The sequence below is a fragment of the Scleropages formosus genome, chromosome 13 (assembly GCF_900964775.1).
Source record: "Scleropages formosus chromosome 13, fSclFor1.1, whole genome shotgun sequence".
NCBI classification, from domain to species: Eukaryota; Metazoa; Chordata; class Actinopteri; order Osteoglossiformes; family Osteoglossidae; genus Scleropages; species Scleropages formosus.
The window spans coordinates 9,191,588-9,212,431 of record NC_041818.1 but is presented as its reverse complement, the minus strand read 5'-3'; the positions used below and the strand labels follow the sequence as shown (position 1 = coordinate 9,212,431).

Here is a 20,844-nt window from a genome sequence, read left to right as displayed (position 1 = left end):
ATTCCTGCTGTGAAGGGGCTGAATTACCATTACGTCTTATGGAGAAAAAAAAATCCTTGCCCCTGAATAAAGATGTCACCTAAATTAATTAAAATGGCAAAATAAAAGGTTTTTTTATTTTATGCATGACAATGATGACACTAACATTTTAACACTATTTCTAGCTTGCCTGTTATATTTTCATTCACTAGCATTAACCCTTTGTTTAATGGGTTGTTGAGGTCCAGAGTCTAAGCAGGAAACGTAGACCATTAAGACAGGGAACACCCAGACACATTCTGATAATCTGGGTGACATGAATCAGGAAAGTTCACATTGTCCTTTGACATGCAAAGCACACAGACCTCTATGCTGTCAGATGCACTGCTCAGCCTTACTAATTGTGGCTCTTTCATTTGAGGTCATGGCTTTGTCAACTGTAGCGTAATGATTTTATTTAATAAAAGCTGTTTAGATGGTATTGGGGGCGCGGTGGGTTGGACCGCAGTCCTGCTCTCCGGTGGGTCTGGGGTTCAAATCCCGCTTGGGGTGCCTTGCGACGGACTGGCGTCCTGTCCTGGGTGTGTCCCCTCCCCCTCCGGCCTTACGCCCTGTGTTGCCGGGTTAGGGTGTGTTTGTTTGTTTGTTTGTTTAGATGGTGAAGGGGGCGCTGTGGCACAGCGGGTTTAGCCAGTGCCTGCTGCGTGGCAGGTCCGGGGATCGAGCCCTGCTTGATGTGCCTTGCAGAGGACTGGTGTCTTGTCCAGGGCGTGTCCCCTCCCCCCTCCAGCCCTGCACCTTGTGTTGCCGGGTAAGGCTTCGGCTCACCGTCAACCTGCTTGGGACAAGCGGTTGTAGACACTGGTTGGTCGGTTGGTTTTTTAGATGGGTTAAAGAAATTAGTTGTAAGATGTTCATGGTTTATTTCTATAACAACTCAAAGAACCCAGGTTCAAATCCCATTCCTGCTGTAGTACTCATAAACAAGGCACTTACCCTAAATTGCTCCAGAAAACATCACCATGCTGTATAAAGCGGTAAATAATTGAAAGTAAGGTAAATAATTGTAACTGTAAGAGTGTAAACTAGAAGTAATAGTAACAAGTAGTTACAGTAACAATAGTACTAACAATGACTGCTCTTTCAGTTTGATATACATTTACCCTAACGCATGGTTGTGATCGGTTCAAACTGTGAATGTGATTAATCTGTTATGGAACAAATCTGACTCTCACTGATTTCAGGGTAATGTACAGGTTAACAGTGCACATTTAGACAGAAAATAACCAAACTGACCCTTCTGAGGGGGGGAAAAAAAAAACATGGGTTGAGACACCAAGTATGTACATTTGATACAAGCTGTGCTACAGAAAAAAATGTGTTGTAGAAGTCAAACGAACATATAGCGGGCAAAAATGCCTTTGTGCTGAGTAATAACCCTGTTGTATGAAGTGCATATTTTCATAAGCAGTTTTTTTATTGCACAAGACCTTTATATGAGGGCTGAGTATATTACTATGCTTATATTGAGCCACTTTGTAGTAAATGTGAGTTTGGATTTACAAACAAATTGACTTATGGTCAGATTTCCAGTCCCAGCTGTTTTTGTAAGGGGGAACTAGGGTAACTAGGACATTTTAGTACAATAGTACGAACAAAAAGTAGTGCTGTCTAACTGCACGTAGTTTAAAAGCTTAGTAATAATGGCAAAAAATGAAAATCAAAAAACAAATTAAGGCAAGTCAAGGCAAATTGATTTGAGTGACTGGAATATAAAAAGTAACAAGGAGAGTAAGAATGGGCAGAATGAATGAACGCCACTGTCAGGTCATCAGCGGATAAGCTGAATGTCAGGCAGAGAAAGGGTGACACAGAGGGGCCTCTTCAGTGACCTATCACAGTTCCTACAGCTGGAGACTGGCGGCTGTAAGCGCACTGCACAGTTGCTAGCTACCGCAGGTGGAGCTCCGTGTCAGACTCATGTCCAATACCATAATTTACAGTCAGTCAAAAGGAAAACCTGATCTGGGCTGTATGCCTGCAGATTGGCCTTCCTCTGGCTTTGGAGCTAGGCCCCCCACTTTTATGCAAAGGACAAAAAAGGTAGTGCATGATTCCTAAATTGGCTTTGCAAACGGCCCCAAGCTGCCTCCTCTTGAAAAGCCGGAGTGGAAAAAACTCGACAACGCGATTAAAAAACCTCGATGAGATGTCTGTTTTCAACTTCAACCACTTGTGTGAAGTGGAACGATTGTTTTTCTCCACTGCTGTCACATTCTTCCACGCTGCCAGGGAGGTTTTCAAGCCGTGTCTTTCTCTACCTCATTAATTATTTATCCCAATAAAGAAGGCATTGGGGAAAGGCTCGGAACGACCAATGTGGGAGCGGGGGTTGCCATCAGTGAAACAGGACAGACCAAGACCAGCGTAACACAAAGCAGGGAGCAGGAGAAACACTGCACAAACAGGGTGAAAGGATGCACACACACACACAGCTGAAAGACAGGAGGAGGCAGAGGAGGAGATGAAAGTCAAAGGCAGTGGAAGTAGGAGTAGGTGAAGGTCAAAGGTGGTGAAAGTATGAGGAAGTAAAAACGGATGGAGGAGACGTACCTCCAGGCGACCTGTGTCAGGCTGGAATCCACGGGCAGGGTCCTCAGTTGTCACACGGCACTGAATGGCAGAGCCATTGATTTGGATCTTGTCCTGCTTGAGGCCCAACTCTGGCAGACTCCAGCCTTCACAAACCCGCAGCTGGGCATGCACCAGGTCCACACTTAGGCACAAAGAGAGAACCATGTAACATGGCACTGTACATCCCTACTGGAGCTGAACAGTGAACAATCTGAATGCTGTATTAACAGTAGAACGACTGTGCTTTGAGTGGAAACTGCAATGTCTCTAAAGTGTCACATAGACAGCAGAAATTTTATGCAAGCAAAAGTTTGCAGGAAGAAACCTTCTGTTGTACCCTTCAGAAAGGCACTTAACCTTAAACTGTGCAGTGACAGTGATGCATTGGCTTCATAATGAAGCGAAATCCTGCTGCACACTGGCACACGCAGCACACACTTAACACGGGAAAAAGGTCAGTGATGCACACACAGCTCTGACCAAACAGGGCTGCCCATTAACACCTAACAAACTACATTACCATTGAACTTCATGGTCGGGGTGTCTGGGGGCAGGACTGAGTGAGAGCAACGATTTAACTGAGGGGATAAGGGACACACAAACAAGCACCCATCCGATTAAACCCGGTAGAGAAAAGCATTCCCCCATACCGCCAGAGAGCCATCTCATTGTGTACCATATACAACAGTTCTTTACTGCATCTGCATCCCCTCATCTTGTCGATGCTGCTTGCTGAATCACTGAACATCTGAAATGTTAGGCTTGGTTTGTTTGCCAAAATCATTTAGTTGGAAAGTCCCTCTTAATGATTACTTATGCCTTTCACGACATGTAAAACACTAATGTATTACTGTGCTCCGCTAGCGTTTGTCAGCACACGATAATTCTCTTCATTAGCAGTTTCTGGTAGAAATGGCAAAGTGCCTGCAGTTATTTATTATGTGAATAGAGAGACCTGAAGGAGTGCGCCACGCAATGAAAAGGAAAGGTAGTGAAGACAGGTACAGGCACCATTACAGGCTCTCCCTCAGACAAACAGCGTTCTCTTACTGTCGGACTGCTATAAATACTCTTTAAATCTGTGCGAATGTCTGCGTGTGTGTGTGTGTGTGAGAGAGAGCACTTCTTTGTGCGCACTTCCAGTACATTGTACAAAAATATCTCGCAGGCACCCAGAAATCAAATTATTCCTTATCTGAAATAAATTCTCTTAAATAAATAAGTAACCTAAAACAATGTGCATTTGCGCATGGCAGAGGGTGCCTGGAGGGATGGGAAGGTTTTAATGTTGCGGCTCTGTGTGTGTGCGTGTGTGTGTGTGTGGGGGGGAGGGGGTTGTGTTTGCATCAATAATTTAGGAGACAAAGCGCACGTCTGTGACGTTTAAAACTCAAAGCTGGGGGGTGGGGGGGGATCGGGCATAAACGTGGGCGCATTAATCACATGGGTGAAGGCGTCGAGGGTGATACCACGAGAGAGGATCCCAGCGTCATCACGTGACCTTCTTAAACAATTAGCATGTCTGATTGGGAGAGCTGAGCATGAGGCGGGAGCAACCTGCTTCAAACGCTAATGCGTCACACGGCCTTCTCTCTCTCTATCCCCCCCAATCCATCGTTCCCTCATTCCCTCGACTTCAGTTTTCTATTTTCAAACAGTAGATTCTTAATTAATTTTTGCCTCAGTTGTTTAGAGAGGGGGAGATGCTCAGAATATGAAATGTCCTGTTGGCAGCAGAGGGACAAGGAGAAAGGGGAAAAGCAGAAAGCATCAGAAACAAAAGAGTGAAAAGGGAGAAAAATGTGGGAGAGGTAAGAAGAGCAGCAGAGGGAGAGAAGGAAGGATACAGAGAGAGAACAAGGATAAGTAAGAGGAAGAAAAGGAAGTGACTGGAATGAAAAAGAGGGACCACAATAGTGTACAACATAAATTAACTGAAAATTACACAATAAATTAGACAATATAATTTAAAATAAATGATGAAAAAATTTGATTGATTATTGCAATGACTTTACAACTTCAATTAAAGTGTAACCGTGTCTAATTGTAACTAGTGATGTGTTGGATCATGCCCAAGGGCACAGAGGAAATGAGTCTCCGGCGACTGAAGAGCATGGCAGTTAAGAGGAGCTCAGGACACGTTGTAAACACAGTGATCAGATGAATGACATGAGTTGCACTTGTGACCCTGAAAGGAGCTCAGCGCTCCTTTGGCCTTCTCTCCATACTAGGAAGGACTAATCTGGCAGACCTGCGCTTCTGACACCCTCCATACAGAGGGGTCCAACACCACCAAACTGGCAGGATGCAAACTGGACCCCCCCTGCCCCAAAAAAGCATTTCTGGCTTTTATTTTGGATAAAGCTCATTTTTACGTAAAAGTTTTATCCACTGATGAAACTGAAACTCTCCAAATGCAACTTTGTATTACTGAATAACTGCTAAAAAGTGTTATAAGCAGGAATTCAAAATGAGACATGAGAAATATAACCTGATTCCTGCACAAGATTTCCGTAGAACAAAAAAGCTTTATGATAATGATCCCCATTTAAGATAATTACACAAAAGCAAAGCTCTAAAAAGCCTTAAGTTGCACTATACTGCAAGCTTTCAAGGATGAGATCTCGGAAGCAGTTTCCTGAAGTAATGCTCCTGGTTTATCAGGTCCCTGGTGGCTGCACTGATTCGGGATCAGCCAAATAAGCTTTTTGCGTATAACTCATGACTCAGCCATGGCTGTTTTTGACGGAAACTCAAAAAGCCCCAAGCACCCCCGCCCCTGCCCCTAAATGTCTCCCACATCACACGCTGCACTGGCATTTTCTTTGTGACAGCCTTTCAGAATTTAAGAGAATGGAGGATTAGGCTATGACCCATAATGCACTGTTTTCATGCCCACCAGTAAGCAAACCAGTGAATGCAGTGAGAGGGAGGAAAGGAGGCATCATCTGGAGTTGAGGAACTGGTTTGAGAACGTAAGAGCATCCACGCTGGTGCCAGACATGTCCAGCAAACACGGGCATGCACGCACATGCACACATACACACGTACAGCTGTGGGGACACAAATGCACCCACTCACAGGCAGGCACAAGCACAAGCCCACATACACCTTGGCAGTGCAAAGGGGTTTGTATTGTAGTTTTGTCTGACCACACCTCCCCCGTGTATGTGCGCGCGCACATACATGCATGCAAAGTAAGTGGGCAGATAATGGCCCAGAAAGCCATGGGAGGAGGCAAAGACAAAGGCGAGGAGAGAGCCATTAAGAACAGAGGAAAACCTACTGAATGTGTTACAGTGAGTGGGAGACAGATTAAGATGCAAATGCATTAATTGTTGCTCTCCAAACTGTCTGAAACACACCCTCACATCTTAATACTAAACAGACTGTCAGTACGAATGAAGAACACAGAGAAGCCTTGCGATCCGCTACAGGGTGGCTCCCTCGAGCGTCACAGCAATCCAGAAACAAGCAACTGGCGCCCAATGTGTAGCGCGTGCTGCTCGTGATGTCAGATGACTTTCTAATTATATCTTCAGACAAAAACTGCTGCCTTTGTACGGCGTCATTGTCTCAACTAATGTAACAAATACCAGACCAGCAGAGCTTCAAAATTTGTGAAAGAAAAACCCATCTGCCCTGGTGTCTGCTCTCTGGTGGATAACATGGCCGTTACTCAAGAAGAAAAGGACAATCAGCACTAACGCGGTACTGCATGCCTGGCTGAAGTTTTCCGCCCCATCATCAAATGTTTCTACAAGAGCAAACTAACATTTTGATTACCAGCAGGAACCCAGATTTTCTGCACATCGATCCTTGTCAACGATGCAAGTTGCAGAACATAATATCTGGACAAGCAGGAAAGGTCATTGCGCATTCTGGCCCCGTTCTGGTCGAGAAGCATGCTAGGAGCAGTTGATGGAACACAAACGCCTGTAAATGCATTGTACGGGCAGGAACTATTGCTTGCCAATCACAGGGCTTTGCTGACAAACAACGTACTCTGTCCGACTACATTAACTGTAATAACCATCTGCTTGCGAGCACAGCTCAACACAGAAGTGGAAAAGTGCTGTCGGCACAACACAGATTCGAACCCCTCCAAAAGAGGAAGGTGTGTGTGTGTGTGTGTGTGTGTGTGTGTGTGTGTGTGTGTGTGTGTGTGTGTGTGTGTGTGAGTGTTTGTGTGTTAGAGTGAGCCTGGGTGCCTGTTCCCCACGAGGGTTGGGAAACCGTGGAGCTCTACAGTAAGTGCTTTACCCAGAGAGAGGAGAGTCATCACTGACATACACTGAGCATTGCTCCTCCAAAGGTCATCTGTAACCAGCAGATCTGCCCCTTGTCAGTTCCACCCCCAGTCTTTTGTAGGCAGGTAATAATGGTATTAAACGATGTTCACGTCTACCCGCCCTTCCTCTCTGAGAGTGAAGGCTGCAGCCCTCTGGGGGGCTCTGCTGGAACCTGTCTAGAACATGAATGTTCCTGTTTGAGCCCATGTCGGGGGAGCCACCCTGCCACCCCCAGAATTTATTGTTGACAAGATGCAAGTGCCGCATCATGTGGAGAAGGAACCCTGCTGGCTTCTTCACGCTGCCCTTCCAAAAGCCAGGTAACCGAGACCCAAGTGCAAATGAGATGCTGACTGAGGACCATCTCTAAAAGTAGCAATTCTTCTCTTGCCTGCCTGGGTCAAACCCCTTTCTGGTAAGAGCAACACATAATGCTAATGCAATCGCATACATTGCAGATTATCCAATTGATCCATTACCTCAGGCAAAACATTTCATCTATAATTGCGGTTCAAGTCAGTCATGAATTTCATGTAGTATTTATCAATGATCCTGATTGTATAATTAATGTGCACCAGCAGTAGTGTTGGGAAAAAGGAAGCCATGGTGCTTGCAATAAACCTCAGACATGCAAGCTGCAGCGTAAGTGGGAACAAATGGACACAGGCTCTGTGAAGGGGAGGATGGAGACAGGAAGAGGAGGAAGAGTGAGATGGGAAGTTAGCAGGGGGTCAGGAACCCAATAATCTGAGCGAGACAAAGAGTGGGGCCGGCAAGGGAACGGGAGGGAAGCCGTGACCCCTGTGATTGGGAGGAATAAGATTATTAGTGTGAGCCGCGGGGTGGAATGACTTCTTACAGGACCAGGTCAGGGACATCAGAATGCGGCCCCTCCTTCGCTAACTCTCCTGCTCAGTCCCTCTTTCTGTCACCTTAGTTATCACTCTCTCCATGTCCTTCTCTTCTTGCTCACCTCCCCCGTCCTCTATTTTCAGCTTTGAAAATATATACAGAGGGACTTGATCAGCAGAAACAGCTGTGACTCCAGTGAGATATGCATCACTCTCCCACAACGGGGGCCTGCTAGTTGTCCCTAAATAACCTCAAAATGAACTTGGGGTGTATTGGGGAAAAGTACAAATATTCTGGCGACCAAATTGTTTTTCGGTATGAAACACACTGCACATCATTTGGTCAACTTGAGTTTTTGAAGCCAGAAATCAATTAAACTGAAACTGACGGCAGATAAAAGTGAGGCTGCAAGACCCCAGTTAGAAGACGCAGTTGAACCTGACTGTTTTGTCTTCTCTCCACCTCACTGCCGCCCTCAATGCACTTGTCCCGTTTCGCCCTGATCTCCTTCTCCCACTGATCCTCCCCCCTCTGACGCTTGCTGACAGGCCGCACAAATAAAGACGAACAGTGGCAATTTAACAGCAATAACTCACAGCAATTAGCCACTCGGAGCTGGGCCACACTCGGCTGGAGAAACACGTGGGGCGTGCCAAGCGATCCGACTGGGACATCACGATGTGCACAAACCCCACTCACACACACCGACTTGCATATCCGCAGAATGAGAGGCATGCCGATCTTCAAAGAAGCACACAGTGCAGTAAAACCCCAGTAACAAGCAGGGACAGCAGGATATACACAGTGACACAGAATGCAAAAAAGCTGGAGATGATTTCACCAGTTCAGCTCCACTGCCTGCTGAAAGAAGAATGACCTTCATTTTTTTCATGTTTTCCATGTGACTGATATTTTCTGCAGATATGCAACAATGTCCACGGACACCTAGGCTACACTGCACCCAGGTAGCTGCTGTTATCTCAGGTCATGCTGCTCACCCTCTTCCCTGCAAACACAGGTAGAAAGGGGAGCGGATGTAAAAGCAAAAGACTACCGACACCACTGGCCTGCCTTTAAAGGAGTCCATCCATCACACACTTGGGTGTTCCACACCCTGCCCTGGTTCCTTAAAGAAAAAGGCAAGTGGTCTGTGGGGGGCCAGGGGGCAAGTGCAAATAAAAAACAAGAACAGAAAGAAAAAATAGGGTGCTGGGATAGTAAAGAAAAAAAATTGACTTTTATACACGAATAAATACACATATATGTACATCTATTCAGTGTGACAGACCATTTCTACTAGATAAATGAAAGGTCATTGAGGCTGAGTAGATACAGTCATGGCACGGATCGTACAGGAAGCAGGCAGTTATCTTAACCCAAAGGACACTCAGCTGGCCAAATGGAGGAAAGAGCAGCAGGTAATTGGTCTAAATCACCAAGACGTTTGGATCGAGACACAGACAACAGGAGCACAGTATTGATTCCATCCCTCTTATTATACCATACCCTATTAATTCTGTGCTTTATCCTTTATCAATACCCACAAACAATGTCTGCAAGCAATACGAGGACAATTACAACAAGACGGGGAAGGAAAATGGGCACTGGCTGGGCACAAGCGAACCTCACACACCCACACATATCTTAATACTAAGGAGTGTTAAGAAATAAAATATGTCCATGAAATAAATATGATTGTAAAATATCTGGCTCGTTGATATTTATGTAATACTTCCATTTCCTCCACATCTATCACAGCAGTGGAGCCAGTTGATGCCAAGTGCTGTCTCACAGTGTCAATTTCTCACGACAAGGCTGATATTTATAATAAATTAACCGACATTTCTTTCCCGGCAGCAGCACATTCTTGTGAACTTGGTAAAAATGACAGAGTGGGGCGAGGGCCAGGTGTCATCAATCAGAACGGAACGTTTGTCAGATGGTTCATGTATGTGTGTTGGTCAACGTCACTATGTCTACGACCATTAGTGCTTTAGTTTGTGTGTCTGTGTATTATGCATACAGGAGTGTGTATGCGTGTTGTATTTTCATGCACGGGTGTGTATATGCATTAGATATACATGTGTAAACATTGACACACGCACAACGTGTTACGTGCTTCCCTCGGTACCCATAGAACTGTGGTGCTACCAGCTTATCACAGGAAGGTTGTTTTTAAATCCTGTTTCTTCGCTGGTTCTGTCCACTCTCTGTGGTCCCTCCGCCCCCCGGATCTCGTTCAATCTCTTCCAGCCCACGTCCACAATGAGTGGACAACACAATGCATCCTGGTTGCTAGACTGGACTTATGCCTCCAAGAGTGACATCCTCTATTTTTGCAGTACATTTCTGTACATGACTTGCAAGTATGACTGAAAACTGCTACAATATCTTGGCTGCCCTAAAAACCAACCAGGTAATTAACCTTTTGCCCACTGACTCTCTTACAAAAACAAACACATGCACACGTTCACCTGTCTTTCTGGGGGTTTCACACTCACTCCCAGTTTGATGCAGGAAATGGATCCTAACATTCCAGAACGAAAAAACATTGATGAAAATTAAGAAACCCATTTTTACAGCGTTTGTTTAAAAAAAAAAAAAAAAAAAGCTGAATGAACTAAAACGAAGTTATGTTGTACAGTGGGGATATCCCAGCATAACCCTTTTTGAGAGTTTACTATCCCTGCAAGGCATTTTTCTTTTAAAATAAATAAATAAACAAATACAGGTATGTAGCAGACCAGCGAGTGTTAAATAATGTACATGCAACAGCGAACAACATATAGAGATGAGACTTAGTGAACTCACTCTGTGATCTCCTCTGTGACTGTGTGTTCCACCTGTAAACGGGAGTTGACCTCGATGAAGTAGTGCTTGCCGTGCTTGTCCAACAGGAACTCCACAGTGCCCGCATTCTCGTAGCCCACCTGCACATCAGCAAAACAGGCACGCAGAGGTCAAGTTTCGAAAAGCTGCCACTCGGACTCACTGTGACACCAGCGACACAATGTCAGCTACCTGACACTGCTCTACATCCTCACTGGACCCTCAGTGAAGGTGTTCTGCAGCCCCACTGGACACTCAGTGATGGTGCTCTGTATTGTGGTCCTTGGCAGTCCTTGAGTCGCTCAAACACACTGCATTCAAAGATAACCGTAAATGACTGAAACCACCCGAAAACACAGCACCCGAGAGCGCTCACCAGGCACACAAATTAAGGACCAGTAGAAGGGAGTAGAACACAAGCCTGTACGCAAAATGCTCATAAAACAGTGCAGTGGTGTGTAAGATGTGGGTTTAACAGATGACCTTCAGGAAGTTCAAAGCTATCATTACAACAACCATAATTGTGCGCGTAGCGGTTGTTCGCCGAGGCCATGACCCAGTGCATTTCAGCCAGGATGCCTGGGAGCCCTCCCCTCAGCCTCCTCCACAAACCAGCAGGGATTAAAGATTATCTTGTGCCAAAATTCACTGTAATCTGATCCAATTTTTCCTTTGCAATTCATCTCTCCCCTTAATTTCATCTCTGACCACTGCTGCCAAGAGCAGACACTTGAACAGACACCCATCAGGACCAACATGCTAGTGTGTGTGTGCAAACAGATCAGAGTATTGTAGGCCTCATAGCATGGCAATGTAGGGTACATTCACTCTCTCCCTCTTTGTCACACACACACACACACACACACACACACACACACACACACACACACACACACACACACACACACACACACGCACACACAGTGTATATGAATGACCCTGTTATTCGTTTATCAATTCTCTTGCAAACCAACCATTCATCCAGTCACAGATTCCTTCATTCACAAAGGATTTAATTCTTTAATCTTTTGTACTAAGCCAGCGGTTTCGTCTGGCTGAACCAGCACCGCTGATACCATGTAAACCACTGCACGCTGAGAGGGGAGAGAGGGCAGACAGATGGCATGAAAGATGAAGGCTGGAGGCAGAACCTGCGAGAGCCAAGGAAAGACTCCAGAGGCGCTCCTGAGGGCATGAAGGGGAAGTATGTTAGTGGCAGGACAGGTACAAAGAGAGAGACAGAAAGCAATCTGGAGAGGCTCGACACGAAGATGAAGAGACATGACTGGAGAGTGGGAGGGAGAAAACAAGGGTGAAACAGTAATAAACATCAATGCACTGTCATTTCAGTGTGGCCAGTTGAGGCCGTTGCCCTAATCAGATGTATTTATAGTGACATGCCTCATTCTCATCTATTCCTCAAAGACTCACATCCTGATGTATGATGCTCTGCTTTCATGAGATGAGGACTACAGACCTTCAGTAAAGAATTTGCATTTAAACAGGAGGGGAAAAGATGTTTAATATGGCAGCTGTTGTGTCAAATTACACGTGTAAAGCATACACCATGTGTTATACATGCCCACCGCTGGGAATACTGGTCTAAACACTGATGACATTAACATAGAATTTTGACTGAATGACAGTGTGGCTTGGGGGGCAGAGGAGTGGGGGGGGGGGAATGAAAGGATGCTGCAGAGAAAGAAAGCAAATAAGCGAGGGAGAAAAAGGGGAGGAGGGAGTCTAAATCAATTCTGTGATCTCAAACCTGTGTTTAAGAATCTCTGGGCAGAGCTGCTGTCACCATGGAAACAGCTACCATAAAATAATGCAACTTTAAAATATAGTTGCACTGGTGACAATCTTATTATCCTGCATTCATTTCTTTGCATCATTCTATTTGGTGTTCTGTGTTCATGTGCCCCACCCCCCCTTTCCATGATAATTCCAGTGTTTAGCTAAAGTCCTGTAACCCCCCCCCCAGAAGTGAGCACGTCAGTGAGTCAGAGTTGGACACCTCCCCTGAGTCGTGCACAGAGAGAGTGCTCCCACACCCATTCTACATCCCCCACCCGTCTTGTCTCAGTCATCCCCCTCCTACGCAGGGCCCCCTTCCAAAGGGCGCTAATGGTAGAGCAGCTACGCTCTGCCGCTGATGGGCACAAATGACAAACGAGGATGTTAACAACAGAAAGAAAACCACACACAAGTGTGAGTGTACACACACACACACACACACACACGAGCCAAGACAATGACAGCCCAGACAGGCCCGCAATGTGTAAAGAAAGCTGACAGCTTGGTAGGGGTGTATCTGTATGGACAGCAAAGGCAGAAGAGAGAAGGAAGGAGATGGCCAGATGGGGGCTGAGAAATGCCACACAAGATAGACAACAAGTAGCAGCAAAACTGATTAATAAAACAAACTCAATCACAGGCCTGTGAGAATGTCAGAAAGTGGGGTGAGGGAGGAGGGATTGATCATTCTAAGAAACTTTTGATATTTGTATCAATGTCCTTTCTGATCAGCCTTCTCTACTGTACTGTTGACCTCCCTCGTCTCCATACAATTGCAGCTACAGCAGGGAAAAAAAAAAAAAACTACACAAAAGGCACAAAAAAAATCTTTCCAGTCTGTTGAGCCACTGGCATAACAGATGGAGTGCAAGACTGGTGGCTGCTCAGGGTTTTTGTCAATGTGTGAGAATGACTCTGAGAGGGAGAGACTGTCAGCCTGAGCACCAAGTGTATGTTAACACCTGCCCCTGAGCCTTCGAAAACAGCGTGTGTCCGCGCTTGCATGCGTGAACATGCGCACTCGGGGTGCGTGACGACACGTTAACACTAATGGCTCTGTGTGTTGTGTGCATTTCAGACCTGGTGTGGTGTAGCAGCTGTTTCATGGATAACATCCCATGTGGTCATGTGTGTATGAGCACTGGTGTGTTGGCCTGAGTAGCCGCACCACTGTGGGCATCACCCTCCAACTGCAGGTTCGCCTGCACTGGTTGTCACTGCAAGGCCCCTTTTCGTCTTAGATCATGTTTGTGTGTGCGATTTGGCAGTCATCTGAAGAACACCCACACTCCAACACAGTGCACAGCCTCAGGGTGCGAGGGGGTGGGGGAAGGGAAACATAGCATACAAGGGGTACAAGGATGGGGCGAGCAGTTGTTTGTTTAATTACATTGTTAATGTACAATAGTTATTAGAAATCATGCATGGTTCATTTATATAATTTGATTGCAGCTCTGTGTCCAATAACTTTGTTTTTCCAACACGTTCAGCTTTTTAAAGCTACATACACTTGACATTTGAAAGCGAGACAGAGAAGAAAACATAAGAAGTCTTTTTAACACGGTTCGCAAAACTGGTAAAACACAGCTATTCTGTCAAAGTGGGATTTGTCAGATGGTTCAGGGTTTAGAGCTGAATCAGACACACAAACACACACAGCCTTGGCTAACAACATACAACATTAATACAGTATCTGTATTTCAGATGTGCAGTGCATGTGCGGTGGTCTATTTGCACAGAAAGAGTAAGGATGTACTTCAGATTGCATGTGCATACATGTGCAAGGCTCCAAAACAGTAATCTTAACCCACTTTCCTGTCTGTAATACCCCCCTGGGACTAGAACCAGTAGAGGTGGGAGAAGCAGAAGGAGGACGAGACGGGTACAGAGAGATGGAGTAAGACAGCGAGCAGCACTAGGAGCCCAGCCCTGTGCTGTCAGTGGGAGAGAGTAGATTAGAGAGGAGGGACACAAATGAGAGTGCAAAAGTGCTGATTGCGGAGAACCCTAACCCCGTTCCCTCACGTTTAATCCCCGTCGTCCATCGCCTCTGTTTACTTCTGAGGTTGAGTGTGTTGAGAGCGCCGGGGAGGGAGGGGGGGCTGAGGTTCAGGAAAAACAGATGAGGAGGAAATGAAAAACGGTGAGGGCGCAAGGGAGCGGGTCGAATGGCGGGCGGATATGTACCGTGCACGATAGTTCAAAAATTAAATTAACAGAATCGCGTTCCAGAATGTTCTCTATGTAACACAACGTGAGCTGCACGCACAACATAAACATGTGTCAAGTGCAGGACACTATGCGGATTGTGCTATGGCTTGCATGGATGGTGACACGGGTGGGCCACACAGCGCTGTCTCCGGGCATCATCTCAGTCCATGTACTGCCCAGTCTTTGCCTTTAAATACTTGATAACAGCCCCTCCAAAACATAGAGGGCTGCCTGCAAATGTTGAGCTGCACTCAGACGTGAAGGCTGCGTAATGACAGAAGACGGATTATTGATCACTCCTGGATGCCCTTAAAGAGCCCTTGATCTCAGCGAAGGAGAACTGGTGCCATCAGAGACACAAGGACTCGAGTGCAGCGCACTGTAGTACCAGGCTGGTGAGGGCACTATGGTAAGGCTCCAACACTGTAATGCATTTTTTTCAGATATTAGGGGGCAAAATGCACTCTATGGGTGTATGTGAAGCCTGCCAGCATACCCCTGCTCTCACTCTTGTCAATCTTCACACTCATTCATCGTCTATGCCAAAACCCATCATTTCAGAAGTTTTGACATCCTTTATGCTGTCTTCCTCTCAGTAATACTGTACTGACTGCACTGGTCACCTGTGGACATGCCCACATTCAAGTGGGACCGCCACAGGCACGTGGGAGGCCTGCATCCCCCTCATTCTGTTTCCTCCCCAGGGGATTCAAACCAGCTTTAAATGCTCCTTGCCATCCTGTGGACAGGCCGCCAGCCGGCTCCTATCAATCATCGCGCCGTCAATAAGACAGCGGGACACAGACAAATAAACACGGCGGGAGCACATATGCGGGGGCAGCAGGGAGCAAGTGAAACAGGCCGAGAGAGAAAGAAACAGAAATTCACTGAAGTCACTCAAGTGAAGGTTAAGAGGGAGTAAGAAAGTAATGACGGGGAAAAGGGGCTGTAGAAAACTGAACCCAGAAAACTCATAGGTGAATAAGAGGCAAGCAGAAGATGAGCAACTAACACAAAGCGTGATGGAGATAGCAGTGCAGACATGGTTTCCATCCCTCCCAAGCACTGTCACTGCTTCGCGTCGGCCCCATGGCTGCAGCACCTACACTGACAACAGCACTCCTACCCCACTCACACACACCTACCTACCACTGTAGAGGCCTCAAGCTGACTCTTAACTTAGTTAAAAGAAAGCTCCCTCTCCCCACCCCATGAGAAGTCAACTGAAAACAGACCGACAAAACGAAAACTTTTGCACGCTTTTTAAAAACTTTTTTCTATGTCGTTCATGCCAATACTCTCAGGCTTCAGAGGATCCAAGATGAAACAAAGATGTGGAGGTCAGCCATAACTGAGCCACATGGACCCAGAAACACACTAGTTTCGGACAAAGACTGACAAAACTCAATTATAGGGATGCAGAGATATAGAAAGAGACATACAGACACAGAGAGAGGGACACAGACTGACTCAGATGAAAAGAGCCTGAAGAAGCACAAGAGGCGACGGGTGCTCAAACTTGATCTCGACGCAGAAGAGATCAGACACAGAGAAAGACGCGACTCTCCAACAGCACCCTCCACAAGCGCAACTCTTGCCAGAATGTTACTCAACAGCAGAGCAACAGCAGTGAGAAGGGCTCTGAAACCCTGACTGTTCTATCAGAATGCTAGGAAGGGCAGTAAACAAACGACAGCGCTGTGCATTGCGCCCTGAGCTGCTGTGCTGCAGACATCAACTGGCCACTCAGCGTTGTATGTTCAGTCTCCGTTACTCTTCCTGGCTCTCGTGGATGTGCGGATAAAACCTACGTGGGCAGGCACATGCGCAGCTCTGACAGTGCAAACATACGAATATCTTAGCGGAGAGTAGACAAGTCACAGCTGCTGGGGGCATTTGCGTGCATCAGTGACCGCGCAGCACTCTAGGCCTCGCTGGTCACTGCATAGCACTAAGCGCTGCACATACACCGCGCTCTAATACTGGAGGCCATACTTATCCCAATGCTGAACTTTCCTTCCACAGTGTTAAAGAAGAACTCGAACAAAACAGTCTGCTAATGAAGCATGCTCTTATGACAAGATCGCCCCACTGGCCTGTCATTATTGGTCCTGCGTCTAATTAGTGATTGACAGCACATTAGCTTTCAAGGAACATACACAAGCATGCGGGCTCTCCGCTGGGAATTTGGCCCATATGTAGACTTGACAGTCTAGCGGGGGCTGTAATGACAGTATCCATGTGCCCTGCTGCCGGATTAATTGCTCTTGAATTTAGCAGCACTCGTGTCCACGATGCTGGCCTGCAGAGAAACAATATGGGCCTGATTGCAATTCGCATCTTAAACGATGCTGCGATTGGGCTCTTAAATACAGCTTGTCTCGTGCTTGAAGAACTGCATCGTTGGGGGCAACTGCATGTCAGGCACACGGCAATATAAACCTCGACATCACGCCACAGTGACATCATGGCACACCGCAGGCAGCCCACTGGCATGCTCACATGACCGGCTTTCCACAAACATCAATACGCTAAGCCATGAAGCAACAAAGATGTTATGGAAAGCTACAAATACGACCAGCTTCTCCGTCAAAATATTCCTGTGATTAATTTTTCCTTCTATGAATCACAGTCCTTAAAAGAAAAATGAGTGAGGCTAATAGATCGGAAAGATATTCAAAATCCCCTCCCAAGCCTTTTATGTAGAAACAGCCGTACACACAGAAAAATCTGATAGTACAAAACACATCGCTTTGAGAGAAATATTTTATTCTCACCTGTTATGAATTTTATAGTACATGAAGAATCACCACAACTCTATGTACAGGGCTGTCACGTAATGTTCTGAAGTTAAGAGCGCCACCTAGTGTTCTGTTTGCAAGTGCATCTGCTCTGCTGCTGAGCCATCTGCAGCACCACACGCATCTCCAAATAGTTCACACCCCAGAGTGGGAAACTTTATCACAGCATCAAATTCAAGAGCAAAATAAATCAAGGAATAAACACGCTTGAAGTGCTCAACCCAAATGCTGAAGTTTGCTTGTCACCTGAATGAAATAATTCATATCAGTTGGCATTTGTTTTCGTCTGATCGATATCCTCTCGTGCTGCTGCCTCCCTTCCATCGCTCGCTGTCACTCTTTTTTTTTCCCCACAGCTGTCTAGCACCATAGGCACTGCTCCTAAATGCCCAGATTGGCCACTTCATGCAAGCACAATTGCCAGATTTATTAATTCATTTCGCTGTCTTTCTCTTCCAAGCAAGGTACAGATTTAAACTCCTTACAATGATTTTGCCATTTATACAGGTGGGCAGTTTTACTGGAGCAAATTAACATTAAGAACTTTGTTAAAGGGTACTACTGTAGGAGCTTTGATTCGAACCTGGATCTCCTAGGTGTCAGGCAGTGGCTCTAACCACTATCTGCATTTATCATTATGGACATAAATGTTATATCATCATGTGACAGGCCTACCAAAAACACTCGCTCTCCAAAACTCTTTGCGCCCACGATGCCTTTGGTACCTTTAGTCACCAGGTTTACTATCCAGGCCCTACGCTGGGATCGGTCCTACCCTGAGGGTTAAAGGCAAGCATCTCTTAGTGCTGCATAGAAAGTTGACTTCATAAATAAGCAATTTGTAAATTTTGGGAAGAATTCACTAGCTGTCAGAAAGCACAGTGACACAGCTCTCCATGGCCCAGAGAAGGACAGGATTCTTTTGAGAGGCAAGAAATTTGGGTTTTAATAACAAAAAAAACACACAGGCTGTGTAAACAGGCCGTGAGACACACCGAAAAATTAAGTCATCGCAGACGAAGACCTTTATTTGCCCTTCCCTTGTTTTTCTCTTTCTTCTTTAGTTCCCGGCACGTTAGAACGCGTGTCTCTTTACTGCTGCCCCAAGGGAAGGTGGCACTCAACCACCAGTTGGCAGTACATCTCAGAAAGAACAGATTGCTTCAAGATAATCACAAGGATATCAAAACGTCAAGTCTCTCACAAATTATCTGGCAGGTACATAGAAAACCTCTTACAATGGACTCAAAATGTTCCATCTGACACCTAGTAAGGCAGTGTGGGGACAACAGGAGCAGGTGAAGAGCATTTACCTTTGAAGAGTTTGGCAGGTCCACAGGAAGGACACAAAAACCCTCAGCACACCAACTGCAACTGTCTACGGCCTGTCTCAAGGGCGGAAAAAACTGGAGTGCCGTGTTACCTGAAGCAACATTTGTTATCTGCTCCTTTCCTACAGCTGCTGAGATACAGCGAGCCAGAACGCAATTTGACGCTTCAGCATCCGTGGCGTGTTTGCAGGTGTGACCACAGTGTGTCAGACATCCTGCAGTCCGACACCGCAGAAGAGGGATTTTGAACCTGGGTACCACCAGGAAGGATATGCCACATACACTGTGAAGGGTGAAAGGTGTCAGAGAGAGACCCCCTCAGAGAAACCAAAGTGGCACTATTTCTACCGAACACATTCAAATCAAGCCCAAAACCCGAGCATTAAACAATACCACTCTACTAAGAAGGCTCTGGCAAATATACTGTTCGCTTTGCTCCCTGCAGAGAAGGGTCTCCATAACAAAAACTGGATGGAGAGCTATATGAAAAGAGATACCCATTGGTTAACAAAACAGGCCTTTGTTTTGATGCAGAGGGAGATTTTTGCCATGAATACAACTACACTGAATCTGACTTGCGCTGCCAGCCAACATTTAGGACAGTGGTGAGGGCATTTTTGGTGCAAAGCATGTCTCGGTCATTTTGGTGCCACAATACACAAGTGTACCTACAAGCCCAAATCTTTTATGTGACCTAGTGATGCTAGTCAGGGTATTTCCACACTAGAATTAGTGACTTGGCTTAGTTTTTAGATGTACCATAAATAATATAGCTTTAGCTGAAAGATAACTACTCCTGTTCCACCCAGACTTACATGAAGAGCTCTGCTTTAGGGTGTGGTATGTACTTTTCCATTTCTTTTCCACACTCAGGTCTTGGGTGATAATGTCAGTCATCACTCCTGGAACCTGGTGTCAACCAAGCCTGTGAGTTGTTCACTTAACTAGTTGATACAGCCTTGACGGAGACTCTGTGTGTGTGTGTGTGTGTGTGTGTGTGTGTGTGTGTGTGTGTGTGTGTGTGTGTGAGAGAGAGAGCTTTTGAACCACGACACACCTGTTTGGCAAGGTTTACAGAGTCAGCGGTCAGCCTGTCCCTGAGGTGGGGGTCCAACTGGGCGGCCGGAGCAACTTCCACCACCTTCTGGTGTCGGCGCTGGATGGAGCAATCTCTCTCATACAGGTGGATCACGTTGCCATACTTATCACCTGAGAAAGGGAGGTTTTCCATTAACTCCTGGAAACAGTGAAGCATCAAGTCACGATGCACATCACTGCAGAGCATCAAAGCAGTGGACTCTCTTGGTCCTCAAGGACTGCTGCGCATTGCTGGGTTTTGTTCCCATCGAGATCTAATCTTAGCTCATTAGCTCTGATTGAGCCCGTACTGCAGTTTAATGAATCCCGCAATTAAAACCATGTTAGCCAAGAACTGCAAATACTTTCTCCATGTGTTAAATTCAAGTTGATAATCGCCAACAGATTACAGAATTGCTGCTGGTGAATTTCTGAAAATAAAACATGTTGTCTTTATCTGATCACTTGTGAAGCACAACACAGAATAAATACCTATCAAACTTTACAAAAGAATAGAATAAGTCAATTATCAAAGCCTATGAACAATGAAATACATATTGCATTAGCAGGGGTGCCACACAGTGTGTATGCATTTTAATCGTGATTATTAAGCATCTTGGTGTATGGCTAATGCTTCAGAGTTGAGGACTGCTGTGCTACTCAGACGGATTATTGTGAGAGCCGTTTGAAATATTTTTTGCCCACTGTCAGTGTGCGTGCTCTGCGCCTCACGGCCTCCCTTAGCCTGTGATGGTTTTAGCGCAGTGTTTGATATGCTGAGTGCTTCTACCTGCTCTTGCTGTCTGCGCAAGGATGAAATAACAGTGAACGGCACCAACATATAAACCTTGAGTTGTCCATTGCCACGGAATAAATTACAATCACCGATGAACTAAAATAACGAACCAAACATTTTCCAGGGCAATGAAGAAATGTAAAAGTATTTTTTTCATTTTCTCACCATTTTTATACTAAGAAAAATTATTATGAGTTGTCAACTAATGCTTTCAGTATAACTTGTTTTGAATTCAGCTCATTTGA

General features: G+C 45.8%; 1 protein-coding gene across 2 annotated transcripts in view; it reads right to left on the bottom strand.

The window, feature by feature from the left end:
- pcxb (pyruvate carboxylase b) overlaps window positions 1-20,844 on the bottom strand; it is a 108,162-nt gene that overhangs the window by 65,699 nt on the left and 21,619 nt on the right. For both annotated transcript variants that reach the window (XM_029257662.1, XM_029257663.1), the window contains exons 7-9: window positions 19,784-19,935; window positions 10,569-10,687; window positions 2,593-2,755 (exon numbers count right to left, since the gene is read on the bottom strand). In XM_029257662.1, coding sequence (XP_029113495.1) covers window positions 2,593-2,755; window positions 10,569-10,687; window positions 19,784-19,935 — 434 coding nt within the window. The remainder of the gene's footprint in view (window positions 1-2,592; window positions 2,756-10,568; window positions 10,688-19,783; window positions 19,936-20,844) is intronic.